Source organism: Chelmon rostratus, chromosome 15 (assembly GCF_017976325.1).
Source record: "Chelmon rostratus isolate fCheRos1 chromosome 15, fCheRos1.pri, whole genome shotgun sequence".
NCBI lineage: Eukaryota > Metazoa > Chordata > Actinopteri > Chaetodontiformes > Chaetodontidae > Chelmon > Chelmon rostratus.
Genome location: NC_055672.1, coordinates 5,079,183 through 5,097,521, shown reverse-complemented (window position 1 = coordinate 5,097,521; position 18,339 = coordinate 5,079,183). Strand labels below are relative to the sequence as shown.

General features: G+C 43.0%; 1 protein-coding gene across 4 annotated transcripts in view; it reads left to right on the top strand.

The window, feature by feature from the left end:
* The window catches only part of dnmt3ab (DNA (cytosine-5-)-methyltransferase 3 alpha b), a 40,045-nt gene that overhangs the window by 12,016 nt on the left and 9,690 nt on the right, over positions 1-18,339 (top strand). For 2 of the 4 annotated variants that reach the window (XM_041954650.1, XM_041954651.1), the window contains exons 5-14: positions 2,956-3,002; positions 4,863-5,009; positions 11,942-12,310; positions 13,277-13,435; positions 13,666-13,773; positions 14,782-14,938; positions 15,169-15,315; positions 16,567-16,611; positions 16,950-17,029; positions 17,157-17,269. In XM_041954650.1, coding sequence (XP_041810584.1) covers positions 2,956-3,002; positions 4,863-5,009; positions 11,942-12,310; positions 13,277-13,435; positions 13,666-13,773; positions 14,782-14,938; positions 15,169-15,315; positions 16,567-16,611; positions 16,950-17,029; positions 17,157-17,269 — 1,372 coding nt within the window. The remainder of the gene's footprint in view (positions 1-2,955; positions 3,003-4,862; positions 5,010-11,941; positions 12,311-13,276; positions 13,436-13,665; positions 13,774-14,781; positions 14,939-15,168; positions 15,316-16,566; positions 16,612-16,949; positions 17,030-17,156; positions 17,270-18,339) is intronic. The other 2 variants (XM_041954653.1, XM_041954654.1) reach the window with 1 other exon arrangement.

Genomic DNA, 18,339 nt, shown 5'->3' with positions numbered 1-18,339 from the left:
AGACGACTAGCGCAAAAAGCAGCTGGAGTGCGAATGTGCAAGTTTAAAAAAAAAAAAAAAAAAAGGGGGCCACACAGACTTTCAATTCAGATTACATCAGCAAAAACAGCCCACACTGCTGCCCAGAGTTTAATTGCTGAATGATTTCTGGGAAATGCAAAAAGCAGCACTTACTGTTGCGCCTGCATGCTGTCTTGTGTTACCTTAAATGCACTAAACAGCAAACCTGACCGCGACTAAAATATACATGCAGGCAGATATTAATCCCATTACACACACAAAAAAAAAAGTTTGAACAGAGGGAGCATCTCAGAAGGAAGAGTCCTTGATGGGGGGCAGTGCGGTGGATCGATAGTCAGATAAACAGGGTTTCTGTTATCCATCTGGAGGGCACAGGAAGGATTTGAGCTCCGGCTGTAGTGGAACTGAGCTCTAGCAATACGAGAGCTGGAACACACTCAAACTGGCAAGGTATACTCTCTGTGGGCAACGTTAGCCAGCTCCCCTCACAAACCCAATGACCTTGGCAGTCCGCGCTGCCTCACCGATTTGTTATATAGTCACTTATTCCCGATGAGGACGACGAGACCAGACCCGAGCAGAGAGGGATGGAAAAAAAAAAAAAAAGAGCAAGGGGGAGGGAGGAACCGGGGGCTCAGCTACACATGGAACCAACTTGAAGAGGCTGCTAAGAGAGCGGACTATTGTTTGGACAGGTCTGTAGGGCACTTCACTGACAAGCCGGAGTTGGCTGTGCAGAAAACACGCCATCAAAAGTTGTCCTTCGCCTCTCAGGGCTCAAGTGTTATGGTAGTGTTTGGGCTTCGACTCGGCAGATAGTCGTGTTTACTCAGGCTGCGCCGTCACGTTAATTCAGGCCGCGGCTGCTTGAATGATGTTTAAATACTCCTGGTGTCACATCGCTGAGGCGCTGTCAGAAACGCTTGCTTAACTTGGAATTAAACATGGTTTCAATAATATCAGAGGTGTTGTTTGAGCTCCTGTGATGAAGCTGATTCTGGCTTCCTCTTCACGAATCCTCGCTGCCGTCCTAGTGTTTCAGTTCGGTGGTGTCCGTGCTCCCTGGCTCACCCCTCACCGCTCGGCTGAACACAGGAAAACAATGCCGTTTAAGAATGAATAACATGCCCTTGTTATTGTGGACCTCCACATCTTAAATCACAGCCAAGTTAATGGGAAATCCCAACTGGAGCTTTTATTGTGTTCAGGACATTTTTATTAGACTGCGGTTTCTGTGCACGTTTCACCAAATATTTTCTGTGCTATTTTTGACGAGCTTCAGCCTCCTGCTGCATCTCTCGCTTGTGGTTGTGCAACTTCCTCTGCATATATGGACATTTTCTTTCCTGTGGAAAATATTTGTCTTTCTTAGAAACTGTGAATAGCACTCGAGAGCTTTGAATCCTTACAATACATCAGTGTTGGATCCTTTACTTATTCCAAAGCAGCAGGACTGCAATTTAAACATACTCCATTACAGGTCAACGTTTTACTGAAGTAAAAGTTTAGAAGTGTAAGTCTTTCGATCAATAGTTGATTGGAAGAAAATGAAGAGGCAGCAATTCTGATGAAAATGAGAAAAAAAATTGCCTTTTGTAAAATTCCCAGAAGGCTATTTCTTCTCTTATATTTGAGTAGTAGTATTTGACAGACATCTTTCACTTTTTTTCTGACATTTTGTAGACTAACTAATTAAATCGATCAGCTTAAAAAATTATTGGTCGATTAATCAGTACTGTAAATAATCCAGTTGCAGCCTTGCTCCTTATGAAGTATTGAACATTCTTTTATGGGCTGAGTTCATTCTCAAACTTCCTAGGCTAAATAAGCAATTTTAAAAACGCCTTCTTATCTTATGGAAAGTTGGCATTTTAGAAATACATTTTATTCTGCAGGGCAGCGATGCACTACTGGACTGTTGTTATTAATAGCGTATGGATCGGCCGTGGTCGTGTTGAAGCTACTTTTTATACTGTTGAACAGATTTTACAAGCTGAACTGTATGTAGTGCAGTAAAAACAACAAAAAAAATTCTTAAAATGATAAAAGTAGCAAAAAATGGTGGAACTCAAGCACAAGTTGCTGCCTTTACAGTAAGGGCCGTTTAGTAGCTGTTCAGGGGCTTTCATTCATATCACATGAGCTTCATCGGCAGGAGGTTTGCCTAGTTGTCGTGGTTGTGTTAGAGAGTACTTGTCCATGTTGCAAAGTGTTCAAAATCTCATGAAAGTGCTCAGAAATAATAGAAATTTGAACATTTGCATGATACTGATGAAGATCAGATATTGCCTTACCATCATTTTCTACACCAGTGTCTGCATCTGTCGAGTTGCTCATAACTCAACTGCAGCAAGAAGAGACTCATGTCTTGGTCCTTTTGAGGCTTTGGAGATTGGCAAGGCAATTATATATGGCCCCAGAGCCACAGTCAAGTGAAGCAGTATGTTGTTGCCTTTACGGCTCGGTGTCAGTGGCGTGGGAGGGGCCATGCTAATAGCAACCAGCTGTGTGTCTCAGGAAGGGGGGATATAAGGTCAGAAGTGCGACATTTGCCAAAGTAAACCTGGCCCCTCTCCACACTCATCATAACCTGGCCGGCCACTCCAAACCCTCTGGGTTGCATCAAACCCTCATATGGCACCTGAGCTCCCGCGATCGCAGACGGTTTTAAACTCCGAGCACGCACAAGGAGTTTCCCCGAGCCACTATCTCTGTGCCGTTATATTAATTTGACTTTAATTTCATCAAACGCACAGTTAATGGATGATGTGGCGGGCGAGCGTAATAATTTGGGTTAATAAATGTGTCATATGGTTTATTGATGAATGCGAGGCCAGTTGAGTTTAACACAGATACGAGGATAACCGATGTGGCCAATTTCCACTCTCCTATGAATGATTCAGGCCATCCATTGTGTCGCTGTCTTCTCTCTAGATGTGGAGCACAAGGAGGAGGACGGGGGTGATGCAGTCAAGACCGAGGTAAGATTTCTGCTCTGTTGAGTCTTTGTTCTCTGGCTGACGTAACTCTTGAGGTGTCTTTCACACTTCCCATAGCTGCTTGCTTGTGGCTTCCTTTTTTTTGGGGGGGGGGGGGGTGAATTACCTTTCGTCTCACAAACTGTGAATCCTTTGCTTGCCAGCATGATAGATGGTCACGGTGCAGCTCGAACAGAAGCAAAGGTGCTTTTTTTGACCTTTTCAAACATAAATACTGAGTATAACAGGATTCCTCACATGACTCCATTAGACTGGTATGTAATAAAAACTTCAACCCACCTTGTGTTGTTGCAGCAATTTTATTCTTTTTTCTTATTAGTAACTCTTGAATGTAGCACAGGTTGTTTACTTGATACAGGGATGTTTACGTGTTGTTTTGCATGAATGAAGCTGGGTAGGAATTGTTCAACATTGTGGGAAATACAGTCGTTTTCTTGCCAAGAGTCAGATGAGAAGATTTATAGGTAAATATGAAGCAAAAGCTGGCAGCCGATTAGCTTAGCTTAGCATAGCATAGCATAAAGACTTAAAAGTAGGAGAAACAACTAGCCTGGTTCTGTCCAACTATAGCAAACCCTCCATACCATCACCTCTAAACCTCGCTAATGAGTATCTCACTTGTTTAATCTACACAAAAACCAAAGTGGAAAAACTGCCACTTGTCATTTCATTGGGTTTATGTGCTGGACTATTTCTTGGCTGGGACCAAGATGCAATATCTTAAATCAAGGCATTAGATGCTTGTTTTTTGTCTGTCAGGCATCTTCTTACCAGGCAGTTTTTAATGTTAGAGCATTTCAATTGTTTCAAGCTTTTTGCTCCTTAGTTATCTTAATGAGTTATAGCTTCTTACTGTGATCTCATGACTCGTATCTTAATGCTCGTATCTTAAAGTCAGAATTTCTTTGCATCCAGACGAATGTACTTGTTTTAAGTCTGGCTGCACTACTTTTAAGATAACGTGGACTCGTTGAGACTAGATATTTTTACTTGCTTTAAAACCCTTGGTACATGAAACTTCCTGTTCTGTTGGCAGATAATTCTGCATATTTTAAGTAAGATTTGCCCCATTTTATTGCTTGACGTTAGCTCGGTTGCTTTAGTTTTTGTATGGATTAAACAAACAAGACATAACCTGTGAATTTGTGAGCTTTCAAAGTTGCTGGTCGGTGGATTTTGTTACCTTTGGGCAGCTAGCTGTTTCCCCCCATTTCCTGTCTTTAAGCTAAGCTAACCGGCTGCTAGCTGGAGCTTTAGTACACAGATATTAGAGTGGTGTCTATCCTCTCACCTGACTCAGCAGAAATACACCAAACTATTCCTTCAACCTTATTTCTGTGTATCGTTAAACTTTTTGACATCTACTACCACACCAATGCTTGACTTAAAGCTTTGCCTTCCTGCGAGGCTTCTTCTTCAAGGTCCAGGAAAAAACTGAGTAGTTCTCTTGCCTTTGGACTTGTGAAAGAAATGGTACCTGATGGTGTATGGATTTGAAATATCAAATACACTTGGGAGCCTCTCGTAATAGTTGGTGCTGGTGACCTTGCCAGGGAGCTGTGATTAGACACTGTGGCATCACTTCTTGCCGCCTGACCAATCACAAGCTGATAGCGCCGTACGGCACACCAACATGTGAGTCATCTTCTTTTTAGAAATTAGACGACCCCATCGCCTCAACAGCAAATTACTCACTTGTTAACTAGAGTCTGTCTCACAGGCTCTAGTGACAGATTGGATGCACAGATTTACTTCAAATCTGGATGCTTCCTGATGATAGAAAGTCTCAAGAATCAAGAACTAGTAGCTAACTTTTTTTTTTTTTTTCAACACCTTAAACAGGGAGGTCGAGGCAGGCTGCGAGGGGGAGTTGGTTGGGAGATCAGCCTTCGTCAGAGGCCCATGCCCAGAATAACCTTCCAGGCTGGTGACCCTTATTACATTAGCAAGCGGACCAGAGAGGAGTGGCTGGCCAAGTGGAAGATGGAGGTGAGTACCCCAGCTCTGTCCCAGCCACCATAGGTTACAGGGTGAGTGACAGGCCTGGACCAAAGCGGCCAGGGTCAAAGACAGGGTATGTGTATTCACGGCCAAGTGTATTTGATGGGTCATTTGATATCTCATGAAGGTACCATTTATTTCCGTGGATTTCCAGAGCCACTGGCTCAGTCAGCTCCTGCATTTCCTGGCTTTGTTTTTGCCTTTTGTATTAGCAGAGGAGAAATCACATGCAGCTGTGTTGATGCTTTGACATGATTCATGCTTCCTGGATGAAAATGAAGCTGTGGCGAAGCGCTGCTACATTAGAGGGTCAGTTCACCCGAATCATCGAAAAAACAAAACCCCACATTTTTCCTCTTGCTCCTAAAGCGATGCAGTCGGTCTCTTTCCAGAAACAGCATCCTTTTTAATCTGGATGATGCACAGACTGTTGGTGCTCAGGCTGGGAAAGGGCTGTGTTGGTGGGCGTGTGTTGGTAAAACGGTGAAATCCAGGAATCTTGATGAGATCCATGACTTTGAAGGCTTGTCAGACACCAAAACGCAACACAGTGGTTTACAGCTTGATGAGGAAGGATTTTACTGCTCTGAAGAGTCATCAGACTGACATTAATTTGGGTTACCATTGACAAGCAAAGCGTAGAGATATGTTGTTCACATTACAGACTAATCTACATGTACTTGTGTTGGTCTTAAAGTTAAGCCAGGTTCAACTTTTGGTCTTTTTCAAATGAACAAGGGGCTCAAGCCGGTCTGAACACGACTTCCTGTCATGGGACTATTTCTTTGATGGAAAATAGTTCCAATTAAACGTTCCATGTAAGTGTAGAGCAATAATAAAGAGTTCAAAATTCATTCTTGGCAAAACAACCTCGCCACAAGTTCCATTTAGTAGCAGTTTTCAGTCGTATCGCATGATCTTCCTCAAGCTCCAGAAAAGCTACTAAATGGACCTTTTGATCTCGTCTTCTAAGCCAACATGGACACGAAATCCTTTAAGTCTTCAGAGAAATGTACAATTTTTAGCATTTTTGCTTGATTGGGCAGTGACAGTGAAGAGTTGCGACGATGCGGCATGTGCTGTAACCATTTGGCTACCAAGGCGAGCCGACAAACTGGTAATCTTGACCGTATTCAGAGTGATCACACAGCAAAGTGGTAATTTATCAAAGCTCTGATTTCCTTTTGGACCATGAACAGAAGCTCCGAGCACAGCAAGATGTTAAATCTTACAAACATGGAGTTCCCCACATTGCTCATTACTTAGTCATGTTCAATATGACTCCTGGTAGTAATCTGATGTAGTGCAACTTCATCTGTTACATAATGAGGAGTCTCCGTAGTATCAACATGGGGTCTTCCATTTCTTCTGCCTCCCCGCCCCCCTCTGCTCTCCTCTGGAGAAGGCTCGGAGAGCGGCCATAAAAATGTCTCCAGGGAGGAAATATTGCCAAATTAGCAGGACATGCCGGGGTCCCGCAAGTGAAATGTCATAAAATACAAGGCAAGTAGGCAGTTCACGTTTTTTCCAAACAGAGGTGGATTTTCTTAAAGGAGTCCCTCTGCAGGGTTTAGGATTTGAGATTTTTACAAGGCTGAGGATTTGCAAGATGCAAATTTTGAGCGTGGCTGTTTTCCCCCCTTTTCTCATCTGGTGTAGTGCAAGCTTTGATCTAATTTGCACAAAGACTGATTTGTTCTGGCATCAAAGCCCTTTCCTGAGGAGTAATACGATGCACAGCCTTTAGTTTTGGTTCTGCTCTTGACGCGGAGCCTTTCGCTGTTGCATGTTTCTGCAGCGGGGACGACATGGTGGCTGAAAGGGTTACTGCCGTCTTGCACTTTCTCCAGGATCCCTCTCTCTCTCTCTTTTTTTTTTCATGTGCCTTGTGTTACAGTGGACTTCTCCGTCTCTCCCTCTCTGTTTCCCTCCCCCATTCTTCTCCTGACCCCTCCCCCAGCTATGGAAATGAACTCTGTGCTATGGATATGAGGGTGAAGATGAGGTTTGCAGCAAATTTCCAGCCCTGCTTGCAAGACAGCCTCTTGGCTCGCAGCCAACATTTTGCAAGTCCTCTCTAGCCAACCAGAATTCCTGTCGGCAATCACCTGACCCTGAATTCCCAGACAAAGAAATGTTCATGCTTTCTTTTTTTAAGCGATCTCTTCTACCCTGAGAGTGGGGGTGAAAAAAACTCAAGCCCCACACTGGATTATGAGGGTTGCGCGCTGGTGTGTATGGGTATGTGCACTGCATTGTTTGTTTGATAACACGGGGGGATAGTGTGCATGTTTGATTAGCCTGCTTACAGCGAGGGGAATATGCTGACTTCAGGTATTTGGTCCACGAGAGTTCTCGTGAACCATCTGCTCTGCACGGCTTAAAGGGAAACCGTCTCTTTAAAAGAGGAAGAGTGAGCAGGCTTTAGCCGTGTTTGGGAAAAAACTTGCTTGCATGAAAAAAGTTTTTCCCGTGGGGTTGAAATGTGCTGAAACTATTTCCTGTTTCATAGCAGCGCCTAGAAATGTCAGAGTGGTGTCGTTTTGTTTTAGGTCAGATTTATTTACCTTAAAGATGTTGCTGTGTTTTCAAAGCCGCCTTACATAACATTTAACTGGGAAAAAGGTGAAGTTGTTGTGTAGGCCTCAAATCTCTTTCCTTCCTATCATTGTGCACTTTGTTCTGTTTGACTCTGAACGTAGATTTCCTGTAAGAGGAGTAATTTGATTACTTCAGAAGATTTTAAAGGGCTTTGGAGCCTCCTCTGGGAGCTTTTTTAACAACTCCACTTGTGGATTCATGGGGAATTCTGTTTATGTATTCATGGCTGACTCTGTAATATTCCTAATTATCTCTTAAAAGGACGCAACACAATGAGAACCAGATGGCCTGTTTTGGTGTGACCCCCCAAGGCCACTCATGAAATACACAGCCTTTGTAGAGATCTGTGCTAAAATCAGGCTAATGAATGTAGTAGCCACATTGCTGCACACCAGAGCCCGCCACTTGTGCAGTTTCAGACAGTATTTCCACTTTCAAAGCAGCCGTTCAGAGCTTTCAGATCCGCTTTCGCAGCCTTCTTGGTCTGATGCATCTCTCGAGTTAACTACACCTGTCGTGACTGAGGGACGCTTTTATTATTTGTAAGCAGCCCGGCTCTGCAGATAGGCTTAGGTCTTTGCACTGAAGACATATTTCACTGTATTATCCATCAAACAATTACACAAAACAGTCCCCGCTGCGCCGCTCCTGCTTGTTGCGCATGAGAGACGACTGCATTCAAAGGTCAAACTCTTTTGTGCCGCTTCAAAGGCTCGTTGTGTGAGGAAGTAATGTTCAGTGACAGTTTGTTTCATCTAACTTTTACCTTTAATCAGAGTTTGCATGAAGCCTGTTTGTTTTGATTCAATGGCACCTGAACTGCTACTTTAAGCTTCTTTTTTCTAATTTCTAATTTGTTTGATGCTTTCAGGGTTTATGCACAGTGGTGTTTCATTTCAACAACTGCACTTTTGACTCTTTGAGACTAAGAAATTTGCCTCATAAAGTTAACAGCCTTTATAACAGGCAGTTGTTGTCTTATAAATAACTGACACTACGCTGTAAACGTGACCTTTTTGTTAACAAGCACAGCCCAGATTAGATACTACAGTATCATCTGCACACCCCAGAGGCCAATGTCTCTTCTCTTTTTTCTGCCTCGCAGTGCACTCTGTCACCCCTTGAGCCCTCAGGGTATCATGCTGCACAGACCTCTAAGTCAGATTATCCCTTATTGTGCACCCAACATGTCTCTGCACTCTGCCAGAGGCCTGCAGGGCTTCTGTTTCTCACTCTGTCCATAAGAAAATCCACCGTTCCTGTTAGCGCGCTAACTTAGGTTTGAGTTTCCATTATTCGTATGTAACATTTTTCCAAGGGGGAAAAAAGTGTCGACGTTTTCACTGTGTTAAACACGTTTGCTCTGCTGTGTTTATACATCTACAGTATGTCTGCTGTCATTTTTGGTTTTTGTCTTCAGCGCGGCGTGACAGCGGATATAAGTGGTGGTATTTCTGAGCTGTCAGTGACGGGCAGGCGTGCGTAAATGATAAAGACCGCATTGTGTCTCTGCTACCTCCTTTCCTATTTTCCCCTTTAGACTCGGAGAGCCTGTCTTGCTGGTGGAGCTGCACACACACTGTGAGGCCCCCAAAAGGGGGGCATTTACAACTGGGAAGAAGTCCAGAGACAAATATCTGGTTCTTATAGCCACTGTACTTTCTCTCCTCCCCCCACTGGCATTTTCAGCGTCACTCTCTCATTGGCTCTGAGGAAAAGGAACCACGGAGACAGTCTGACCCTAAACACACCAAAACGGGCACAGTAAAAGTAGCTCGGCTGCTTTATTGCCATTTGTACTTTCTCCCAGTATACCTGTGACTACTGGTCACCAGTGATGAAGAAGCTCACTCACACACAGCTAAGCAGTTATTCTCAGTCAGCTCATTTCTTCCCGTCTGAGCCGGCAACCGCTCTCCTCACATGTGATTGCGGACTGTTTCTCCCCGTACACCTAACGCATTTAGCAGTTCAATTGACATTTGTTATTTTTTGCAGTTCACCATCTGGAACCACACATCCGAGCCGGCTGTCGAACACTAACTCCAATGTGCTTGTGCTGGAGCCAAGAGGTCTAACACATATGGCCGAGGGCTTTGAACCATCCATCCAGCACTACAGTACAGATATTTATAAACCGCAGCAGAGCCTCTTGATTGAAGAGCACATGTTTCTACTCTTCTGCGCCGAAACCCCTCCCCGTGCCGCCGAAGCGCCACCCCCCCTTAAAGGCGCTTTTGTTTACGAGTCACACTGGGAGAGAGGACGGAGGATTGTGCTATACTCTCTCTCAGCCTTTCTGCTCCTCGTCTTTTTTTTTTTTTTTACCCTCCTCTTCCCACACACCCGGTCCACCTCTGGACATTTACAGTGTGTGTGTGAGACCTGAGAAGTTGAGAAAGACTCGAGGAAAGTAAGCACAGCTGTGCAGCCCGGCTCTCACGTGGAGCCTATAGTATGACTAACACGTGTTTACATATGGGACCGCGGATACTGTATATACTCTGTGAGTGTGTGCGTGTTTTGAGGAAGGGAAAAAAAAAGAAAAAGAGCGAGAGGAGGAGAAGAAAGTTAACATGTGTGTGCATGCCGAGTCCTACCGTGTGTGTGTTTGAGAGAGAGACATCAGAATGAGTGCAGCTGTTGGGGATTTACTGTGAGAGGCTTAAGTCCCGGCTGCGTCTCGTCCTCTCTGATCGACCTAGCGGTTCAGTGTCAGGTACCACAAACCCAGTGAACTCTCCGCGGCGGCTCTGGACACTAGAGAGTTACTGTATACCGTGCCGATGATGAATGGGCCTTACAGTCAGAGATAAAGCTGTGTTTACAAAGGCTGTCAGGCTCCCACAATCGTGATTCTGCACGAACGCTGCAGAGACGGCGTGCACAGCGTGGCGTCCAGCTAAACGCCTCTGTTTGTACTGTATTTGCCAGTAGTGCAATTTTGAGAGCAGAGCTGCAACAATTAATCCATTTGTTTGTTAACTGTTAGATTAATCACCAACTATTTTCATAATTAGTTCATTGGTTTTGATCATTTTTTAAGATAAAAAGTCAAATTCTCAGATTCCAGCTTTGAAAACATGATTTTTTTCACCCTTTTCTAATCAAAAATTTTTAATTAATTGAGAAAAATAATCAACAGTGATTCAGGCAGAGCATATTGTTACAAATATACCACATTTTTACACACTTAAGGCTGCATTAATAAATGTTTTTAGGTGGGTCAGGTGACTGTGTAATGTGAGAGGCGTTGCTCGTAGCAACAAAGCACAGAGTATTATCACCCGCCTATGTAGTTCCTCTCAGCTCTACGGAGCATTTTAGCGTCTTTCAGCTGATTGTTTTGGTTTTACAGCCGACATCTTTTCCAGCTTCAGCAGGTGTCTGAAAAACCCACCCATACAGACAAAGTTAGCAGCTAGCTGGTGAACATAATGGAGGATTTGGCCGCTAAAGATCCAGATTTTTCCCTCAGATGTTGATGACCACCAGAACGGAGCTAAAACTCGAAGCACAACTCCAGATGAATGCTAATGTTGCTTTGTGTCTGCTAGAAGAGCTAACTTTTGGCTAATCTATTAGCAAAATTGTTAATTGTCTTACCGCCAGTCAGATGTGTCCTGTGTAGACACATTTCAGCATGTGTCTAGCCTAGCTTAGCGCAAAGCTGCTACCTGCTCTGTCTTGTTTATTTATAGCATTTAGCAGTCAGGCATTGAACCTCAACACTTTTGGGTCAGTGATTGTGTTCAAAGCAGCTGAGCTCTGTCAAGTACTCAAATAGTGCATTTAACGCTGCTTTGTCTTCTTCTTTGACTTACTTCCTGGTTTGTCTCCATGTGAATAGGCTCCAAGTCTCTTCTTCGCAAAGGTTAGCGTTAGCCAGCAAGTTAGCGGCCAACATTAAGAGTCCTGTTCGGGTTTCCTGAGGTTGATTCGATTTTGAGTATCTTATGTCTGCCTTTCGTTATGACCCCTATTCTTTTTATTCCGTTTAGAACAATTTTCAGTCAAGTTTTGTCAGTTTCAAGGGTCTTTTAATCTAATTAGTCAGAGGGGATTTTTTTCTAAGCTGCCCTACTTGTAGATGTGTGAATGAAAGTTTGACCTTTTTCCTCATTTAAATAACAATTTTAAAGATTTTGCTGTAAACTGCATTAAGTGCAAGCTCTTTCCATCAACAATTGTCTTTTTCTCAAGTTGAAAAAGTATATCTGGAGATAAATGTGTTTAGATTTGGAGTGGTAAAGTATCCAGCCAGTATTAAAAGCTCAGTCTTGATACTCGCTTTAATCAATGGACTGGCTGTGTTTCAGGCAGAGAAAAAGGCCAAACTGATGTCAGCGATGAACGCGATGAAGGATCACGAGGAGAACGAATGCGAGGCCCAGAGAGAAGAAGTGTCAATAATCAAACACCCATCGCCTTCAAAGCTGCAGCAGCAGCAGCTGCTGCCGCCGCCGCCACCACCTCAGTCGCACACTCAGTCACAGCCTCAGTATCAACAGCAATCACAGCCGTCGCTGCCACAGCAACAGCAACAACATCAGCCGCCGCCTCAGCAGCAGCAGCAGCAGCCTACTGACCCCGCTTCCCCCACCGTGGCCACGACCCCTGAGCCTGTCGCCATCGGAGGTGGAGACAAGACATCCCCCAAGTCTGCAGACACTGAGCCCGAGTATGAGGTAAGATTACGTTGGGCTCAACTCACAGTGATTAATGTGCAGCTGTAGACAAACAGGATTTTATAACAGAGATCTCTGTTGGAGAAAGGATTCAGTTCAAGGCCGGGGTTAATCTGCCTCGAGCAAATCAGCCACTCATGTTGGGGGAATTTATTCACTTCAGGTGCTTTTACTACCGTCAGCCTCCAAGGACCAACATCCTGCAGACAGACAAGAATGAAAGAGCAGCGGGAGTTAGCAGATAATTAGAGCGGTTAGAATTATAATCATTCAAATCAAACATCTAAATATATGTGAGGAAATTATCTTCCTTGCAAGTGCATTTATTACGTTTTTGAATTAATGTAGCATAACCACACTTTGATGTGTAAAATCAGTGACAGGCATCTTAAACTTTAAGAAATTTATAATTTTCAAGCAAAAATGCCAGAAATTCCCTATTTCCAGCTTCTCACTTTTTTAGACATGATGCTTTTCTTTGTCTTAAGTGATAGTAAGACGTTAGTTTGTCATATATTGTTATATATATGATGGACAGGAGGTCGTGTGGCTCAGGTGTTATCTGTCTGAGGGCACCAGGAAGCTGCTCGACGTCCTCCCTGATCCATGTTTACAATCTGTCTATGATTTTGTCATCCTGACCTGTTACTGTAATCTTACTATGTTAGTTTATTCTCTACATGTGACATCTATGGCATGTCTGTCTGCACTGGGAGAGGGATCCCTCCTCTGTTTCCCCCCCTTGAGGTTTCTTCCACATTAAAGGGGTTTTCAGGGGAGTTGGAATCGGGGAGCTAGGGATAGAGGGTGTCATACGCTTCAGGCAAATTTGTGATATTGGGCTATGAAACTAAAATAGACTTGAATTAGCTTCCTAAACTGAGGCAGACAGTGTTTAAAAATGTTTCACAATTATGCCCAGAAGTTAATACAGAGCGGATGATTTGTCTTTTATTTTGGCTGCAGGACGGTCGTGGTTTTGGCATCGGCGAGCTGGTTTGGGGGAAGCTGCGAGGGTTCTCGTGGTGGCCAGGCCGCATCGTATCCTGGTGGATGACGGGACGGAGCAGAGCTGCTGAGGGAACCAGATGGGTCATGTGGTTTGGAGATGGAAAATTCTCAGTGGTGAGTGCGTACAGCCAACATTAATATTGCTGTCAGGTGTCGTTTTTTTCACCAGAAATTAAGCAAAACAGCCTTCCGTTTATAGCGACAACCACACACTGTATAATGAACTTTTTTTTGCTCTATTTACTCAACTAATCACTATTTTCCAACATAAACGTAAGAGTCATTAATCTCCAGACATCTTCTAACGTGTGAAGTAAACTTTTCATTTTCTGTGGACTTTGCAGGTCTGTGTAGAGAAACTCTTGCCTTTAAGCTCCTTCAATAATGCTTTTCACCAACCAACTTACAACAAGCAGCCCATGTACAAGAAAGCCATCTATGAGGTGCTACAGGTGAGTGTAACCTGCCTGCTGAACTGAGCTCATTGGAGTTTTTTGTAAAAGGAAATCTTGTAGTGCATTTTTGTAACATGCATGGTCGATAGCACTGTACACTTTTATTTTCTTTAAAGGAATATCACAGGAATTTGGTAAATGTGCTTATTAATTTTCTTGCTAAGAGTTAGATGAGAAGATTGATGTCACTGTCATATCTGTACGTTAAATATTAGGCTAGAGGCAACAGACAATTAGCTTAGCTTAGCACAAAGGCCGAAAACAGGAGAAAACAGTTAGCCTGGCTCTGTACAATTTTAGAAAACACTCCTACTCGTACCTCTAAAGCTCACTAATTAGCTTACATTAGTGATATTACATACGTCTACATTGTTTTACCATGTAAAAATCTGCTTATTCTGAATTTGATCCAACAACACGTTTCAAACAAGTTGGGACAGGAGCAGCAAAAGACTGGGAAAGTTGTAGAACGCTCTAAAAACACCTGTTTGGATCATTCCACAGGTAAACAGGTTGATTGGTAACAGGTGATAGTATCATGATTGGGTATGAAAGGAGCGTCCTGTAAAGGCTCAGTGGTTCACAAGCAAGGATGGAGCGAGGTTCACCACTTTGTGAACACATGATTGTATTAAGGATGTTACTACATGAACTCAGGAACACTTTGTAAAACCGTTGTTGGCAAACGGTTTGTTTGTTAATGATTGAATTCTGTTTTGGCATTCCAACTTTTTTGGAATCAGGGTTACATTTCCCAATATGTCGAACGATTCCTTTAAGTCTATAGCCAAAAACTGTTGCTGTGCTATCCATAAAAACGTGAAAGTAATATAAAAATTCAGTGCAATCAGCACATGTGGCATAAAAAAATCAAAATAAGTGCTTCTATGAGTAATAAAGAGAAAAGCACTGAGATTGCTTTTTGGGATTGTAGATATTTTTGGTGGGGCATTTTCAGTATACTCAGGATGAACTTCAGTCATGAGTGTTTTTATGTGTTGATAGGCGGCTAGCAGTCGGGCAGGCAAAGCCTTCATAGCCTGCCCTGACAGTGATGAGACAGAAACCTCCAAATCAGTGGAAATGCTGAACAAACAGATGATTGACTGGGCTATGACAGGATTTCAGCCCACTGGACCCAAGGCCTTAGAGCCACCAGAGGGTAAGAGGAAGTCAATGCTATGAAGATTAAATTATTGAACTTTTGCCTAAGTTTAACTGGGAGTCTTGACTTTTTGCTTTTCCAAGAAAGTTCCCATGTGCATCAACTCCTTTATTTCTCACTAATAGAAACTGTTAATGAGCCTCTTTGACCACAAATATCTCCAATGAAGCACACGATTGAATAATTCACACTGTAATGTTAACTGTGTGATGTGCTGTGCACCGCAGAGGAGCGTAACCCATACAAAGAGGTTTACCCTGAGATGTGGGTGGAGCCAGAAGCTGCAGCCTATACGCCTCCTCCAGCCAAAAAGCCTCGCAAAAGCACAGCAGAGAAACCCAAGGTCAAGGACATCATTGATGAGAGGACACGAGGTAAGGTGCCTCGTTTATTACGTTAAAGAGGAGTCATGAACTCTATATTCCTTCCCTCGGGGAGGACTCAGCAGAGTTGTACGTTGGAGTAAGTGGTCGGAGAAGTAGTGTGTGGACAAGAGGTCCATTAGAGTGGCAGGTTTAAGACGAAAGTGAGTGATGAGACAAGGCAAAAAAGGCTTCGGCTGTTCCAAAGACAACGAATGGATGTTTGTATGGGTTTATTCCCGAACATGCTGTATTGATATTACTGTGGGGTGTCCTGGAAATAAGTAACATAACAAAGACCAGTATCAGTTTAGCCTGGTTTTATGTAGGTTTATTTCTGTGTGCTTGATTATTTTCTGAACTTGAACGTTAACCTGTTAAGCACCCTCTTACTCTGATGCTATAAAGTTTACTTACTCACTGACTTAACAGTATGAATACGTCGAAGCTAAATGCTTTGAAGCTCTCTCTCTAATTTATTTCTTGGTAATAATATAATCACGTTTCCTCTATCAGCCAATTATCCTCTCCTGCTCATCTGCGCATCTCGTGATTCATCCGACTTTGACCCTAATCTGGATAATTTAATGAGGCAATAAAAAAACTTTTTAGCTGTAAATATACTCCGGAAACAGGGTTAGGGGTAATAATGAACATGAAAAACAGGTAGCCGTGATGGATTTAATGCCAAACTGGACCCAAAAATCTTCTTTTGTAGCATTTCCCTTTTAATAATAGCTCCTTCTTGAATTTGGTGTACCACAGGGGTCAATTTTGGGGCCTTTGTAGTTGTTAATTTCCATACATTATCTGTATAATTTCTGTAAATTGCCATGTTTTATTTGTGGGTGACATTACTGTCGTTCATCAGAAACCTTAGGTTGTTACATTAGAAATTTAATTTTCCACAGTTTAAAGCAAGCTCAGGTATCCTTTTAATAAGCGCTGACGTTCTCAATATTTTATATTGCAAATGTGCAGTTCATTCATGGCTGTGAAATTCTGCTGTCTGTTTTTAGTCATTTAACACATCTAGTCTTTTCGCACAGAGTTACTGTCACAAAGTGTTCAGGTCCCACTTGTTTCAAAATGTATCAGATCATCATCTAATTTTGAATTTGCACAGATGGTTGATTATTTGCTTTTATATTGTTTTTTTCTTTTGATCCGTGCAAATGAATAAACTAAGACGGCTGAGGCGAAACTGAAAAAGATGTTGAGAGATGTCTTTCTCACTGGGTGTGTCATGTGTTGTGTTTTCAGAGCGGCTCGTTCATGAAGTGAGACAAAAGTGCCGCAGCATAGAGGGTAAGTGTTGCGCTTGCTCGTAGCTGCACCGGGGGGCCTCTCAGGGGATGAACACCTAGACGCCCGACACTTGCCTTGTTGTTGACAGGCAAAGCTGCAGAAATGTATGCATCTGTGTTAAGAAAGTAAAGGTGAAGAAATTACATTTCCACGATTTTGCAGCTTTGCTGGCTCCCTTGTGAGCTCTCTGCAAACATACCCGCTAAGATCATTAGATCTCCACCTGCATCACAGCTGTTCAAATAATTGCATTGAAGCGTGAAGCTGCAGCAGCAAAGTGTTCACACTTCTCGGACCTCCGCCTTTTAGATGCTGACATATTGCACTTCTGTCTGCAGACATTTGTATCTCCTGTGGAAGTCTGAATGTCAGCCGTGAGCACCCGCTGTTCGCTGGAGGAATGTGCCAGAGCTGTAAGGTAAGCTGTGATAAAGCTAATAACAAACAGAGGTTTTCAAGCCACGACTGATGTGTCCTTACTAAATGTTGGCTTTTAAGTATGTCAAACTGCTCACTTTCGATTTTGTTTTGCCTCCTTTTCGCAGAACTGCTTCCTAGAATGTGCATATCAATATGACGACGATGGTTACCAGTCGTACTGCACTATCTGCTGCGGAGGACGAGAGGTGCTCATGTGTGGAAACAACAACTGCTGCCGGTGAGGTATCTCCTGGGCTCTGCTGGGCGATGGAGGTGGCAGGTGGTGGTAGAAACCACAATAACCACAATGTTGCATCAGCAGTGTAAATATAAACCATGACAGCATGTTTTGTATGAAGGAGCAACGCACTATATTTGTGTACTGTGGCTGGCGGTGTCACTATATCTGAACAAAGTGAATTAATGCATGTTTCCATCCAACTCTGTTGGATTCAGATCAATTCAATTATTCAGTCGGATGCCATTAAACTGAGGCTGCAACTAGTAGGCATAATTAAAAGAGCTAGTAACAGCTAATAATTTGGCTCTGATATGTTTTTTTCACAAAAAGTTATTTTATCTTGTCAAAATCCTTAAAATTACATCATTTAAATATCCTGAATCTGTGATTATGCAAATAGAGAGAAACCTTCAGCAGATGAATGTGAAAACACCCTCCGAGTGTCAAACTCTGCACAGCGAAGCTCAAGCTCAGTGGAGCAGGACTTAAAAAGAAAAGAATGGCATGTGGCAGAAAGCCGATATTTGCATTACTTTAGGGTTATAGGAGCAGATACAAGTCCAGGACGTGACATAGGAAATGAGAGCCCCAGGAGGAAGTCCAATCTTTCAGACCATGTTATAATTTACTCAGCGCAGAGTCAGATGATGCTGCTGTGTCTCTGCATTGACCCAGTCTGTCTAATCTGGAATTTATTTCTGGAGGGTGGAAATAAACATGCCCACTGTAATAACTGAAAAGGCACATTTTGATATTGCATGTTTGGTATTTGGGATCTGTCCCCCGAATAGACACAATTCAATTTTATTTACATAGGTCCAAATCACAAGGCCACTCTTTACGTAGAGCTGGTGCAGTCCATAATCTTTATCTACAGAGACCCAAGACAAATTACTAGTTACTGAACCAAACCATCCACCCTGATCGTCCATTAACTCTGAGCCACAATGTCCTGACTAATGTACATTGCCATAATAATTCATGTAGGATTCATGTAGGAAAGTTCCTTCTTCTGTTCTTCCTGCACAAATCATCCTTCATCAGTTCCAGTCCTCTTGGAGTACGAT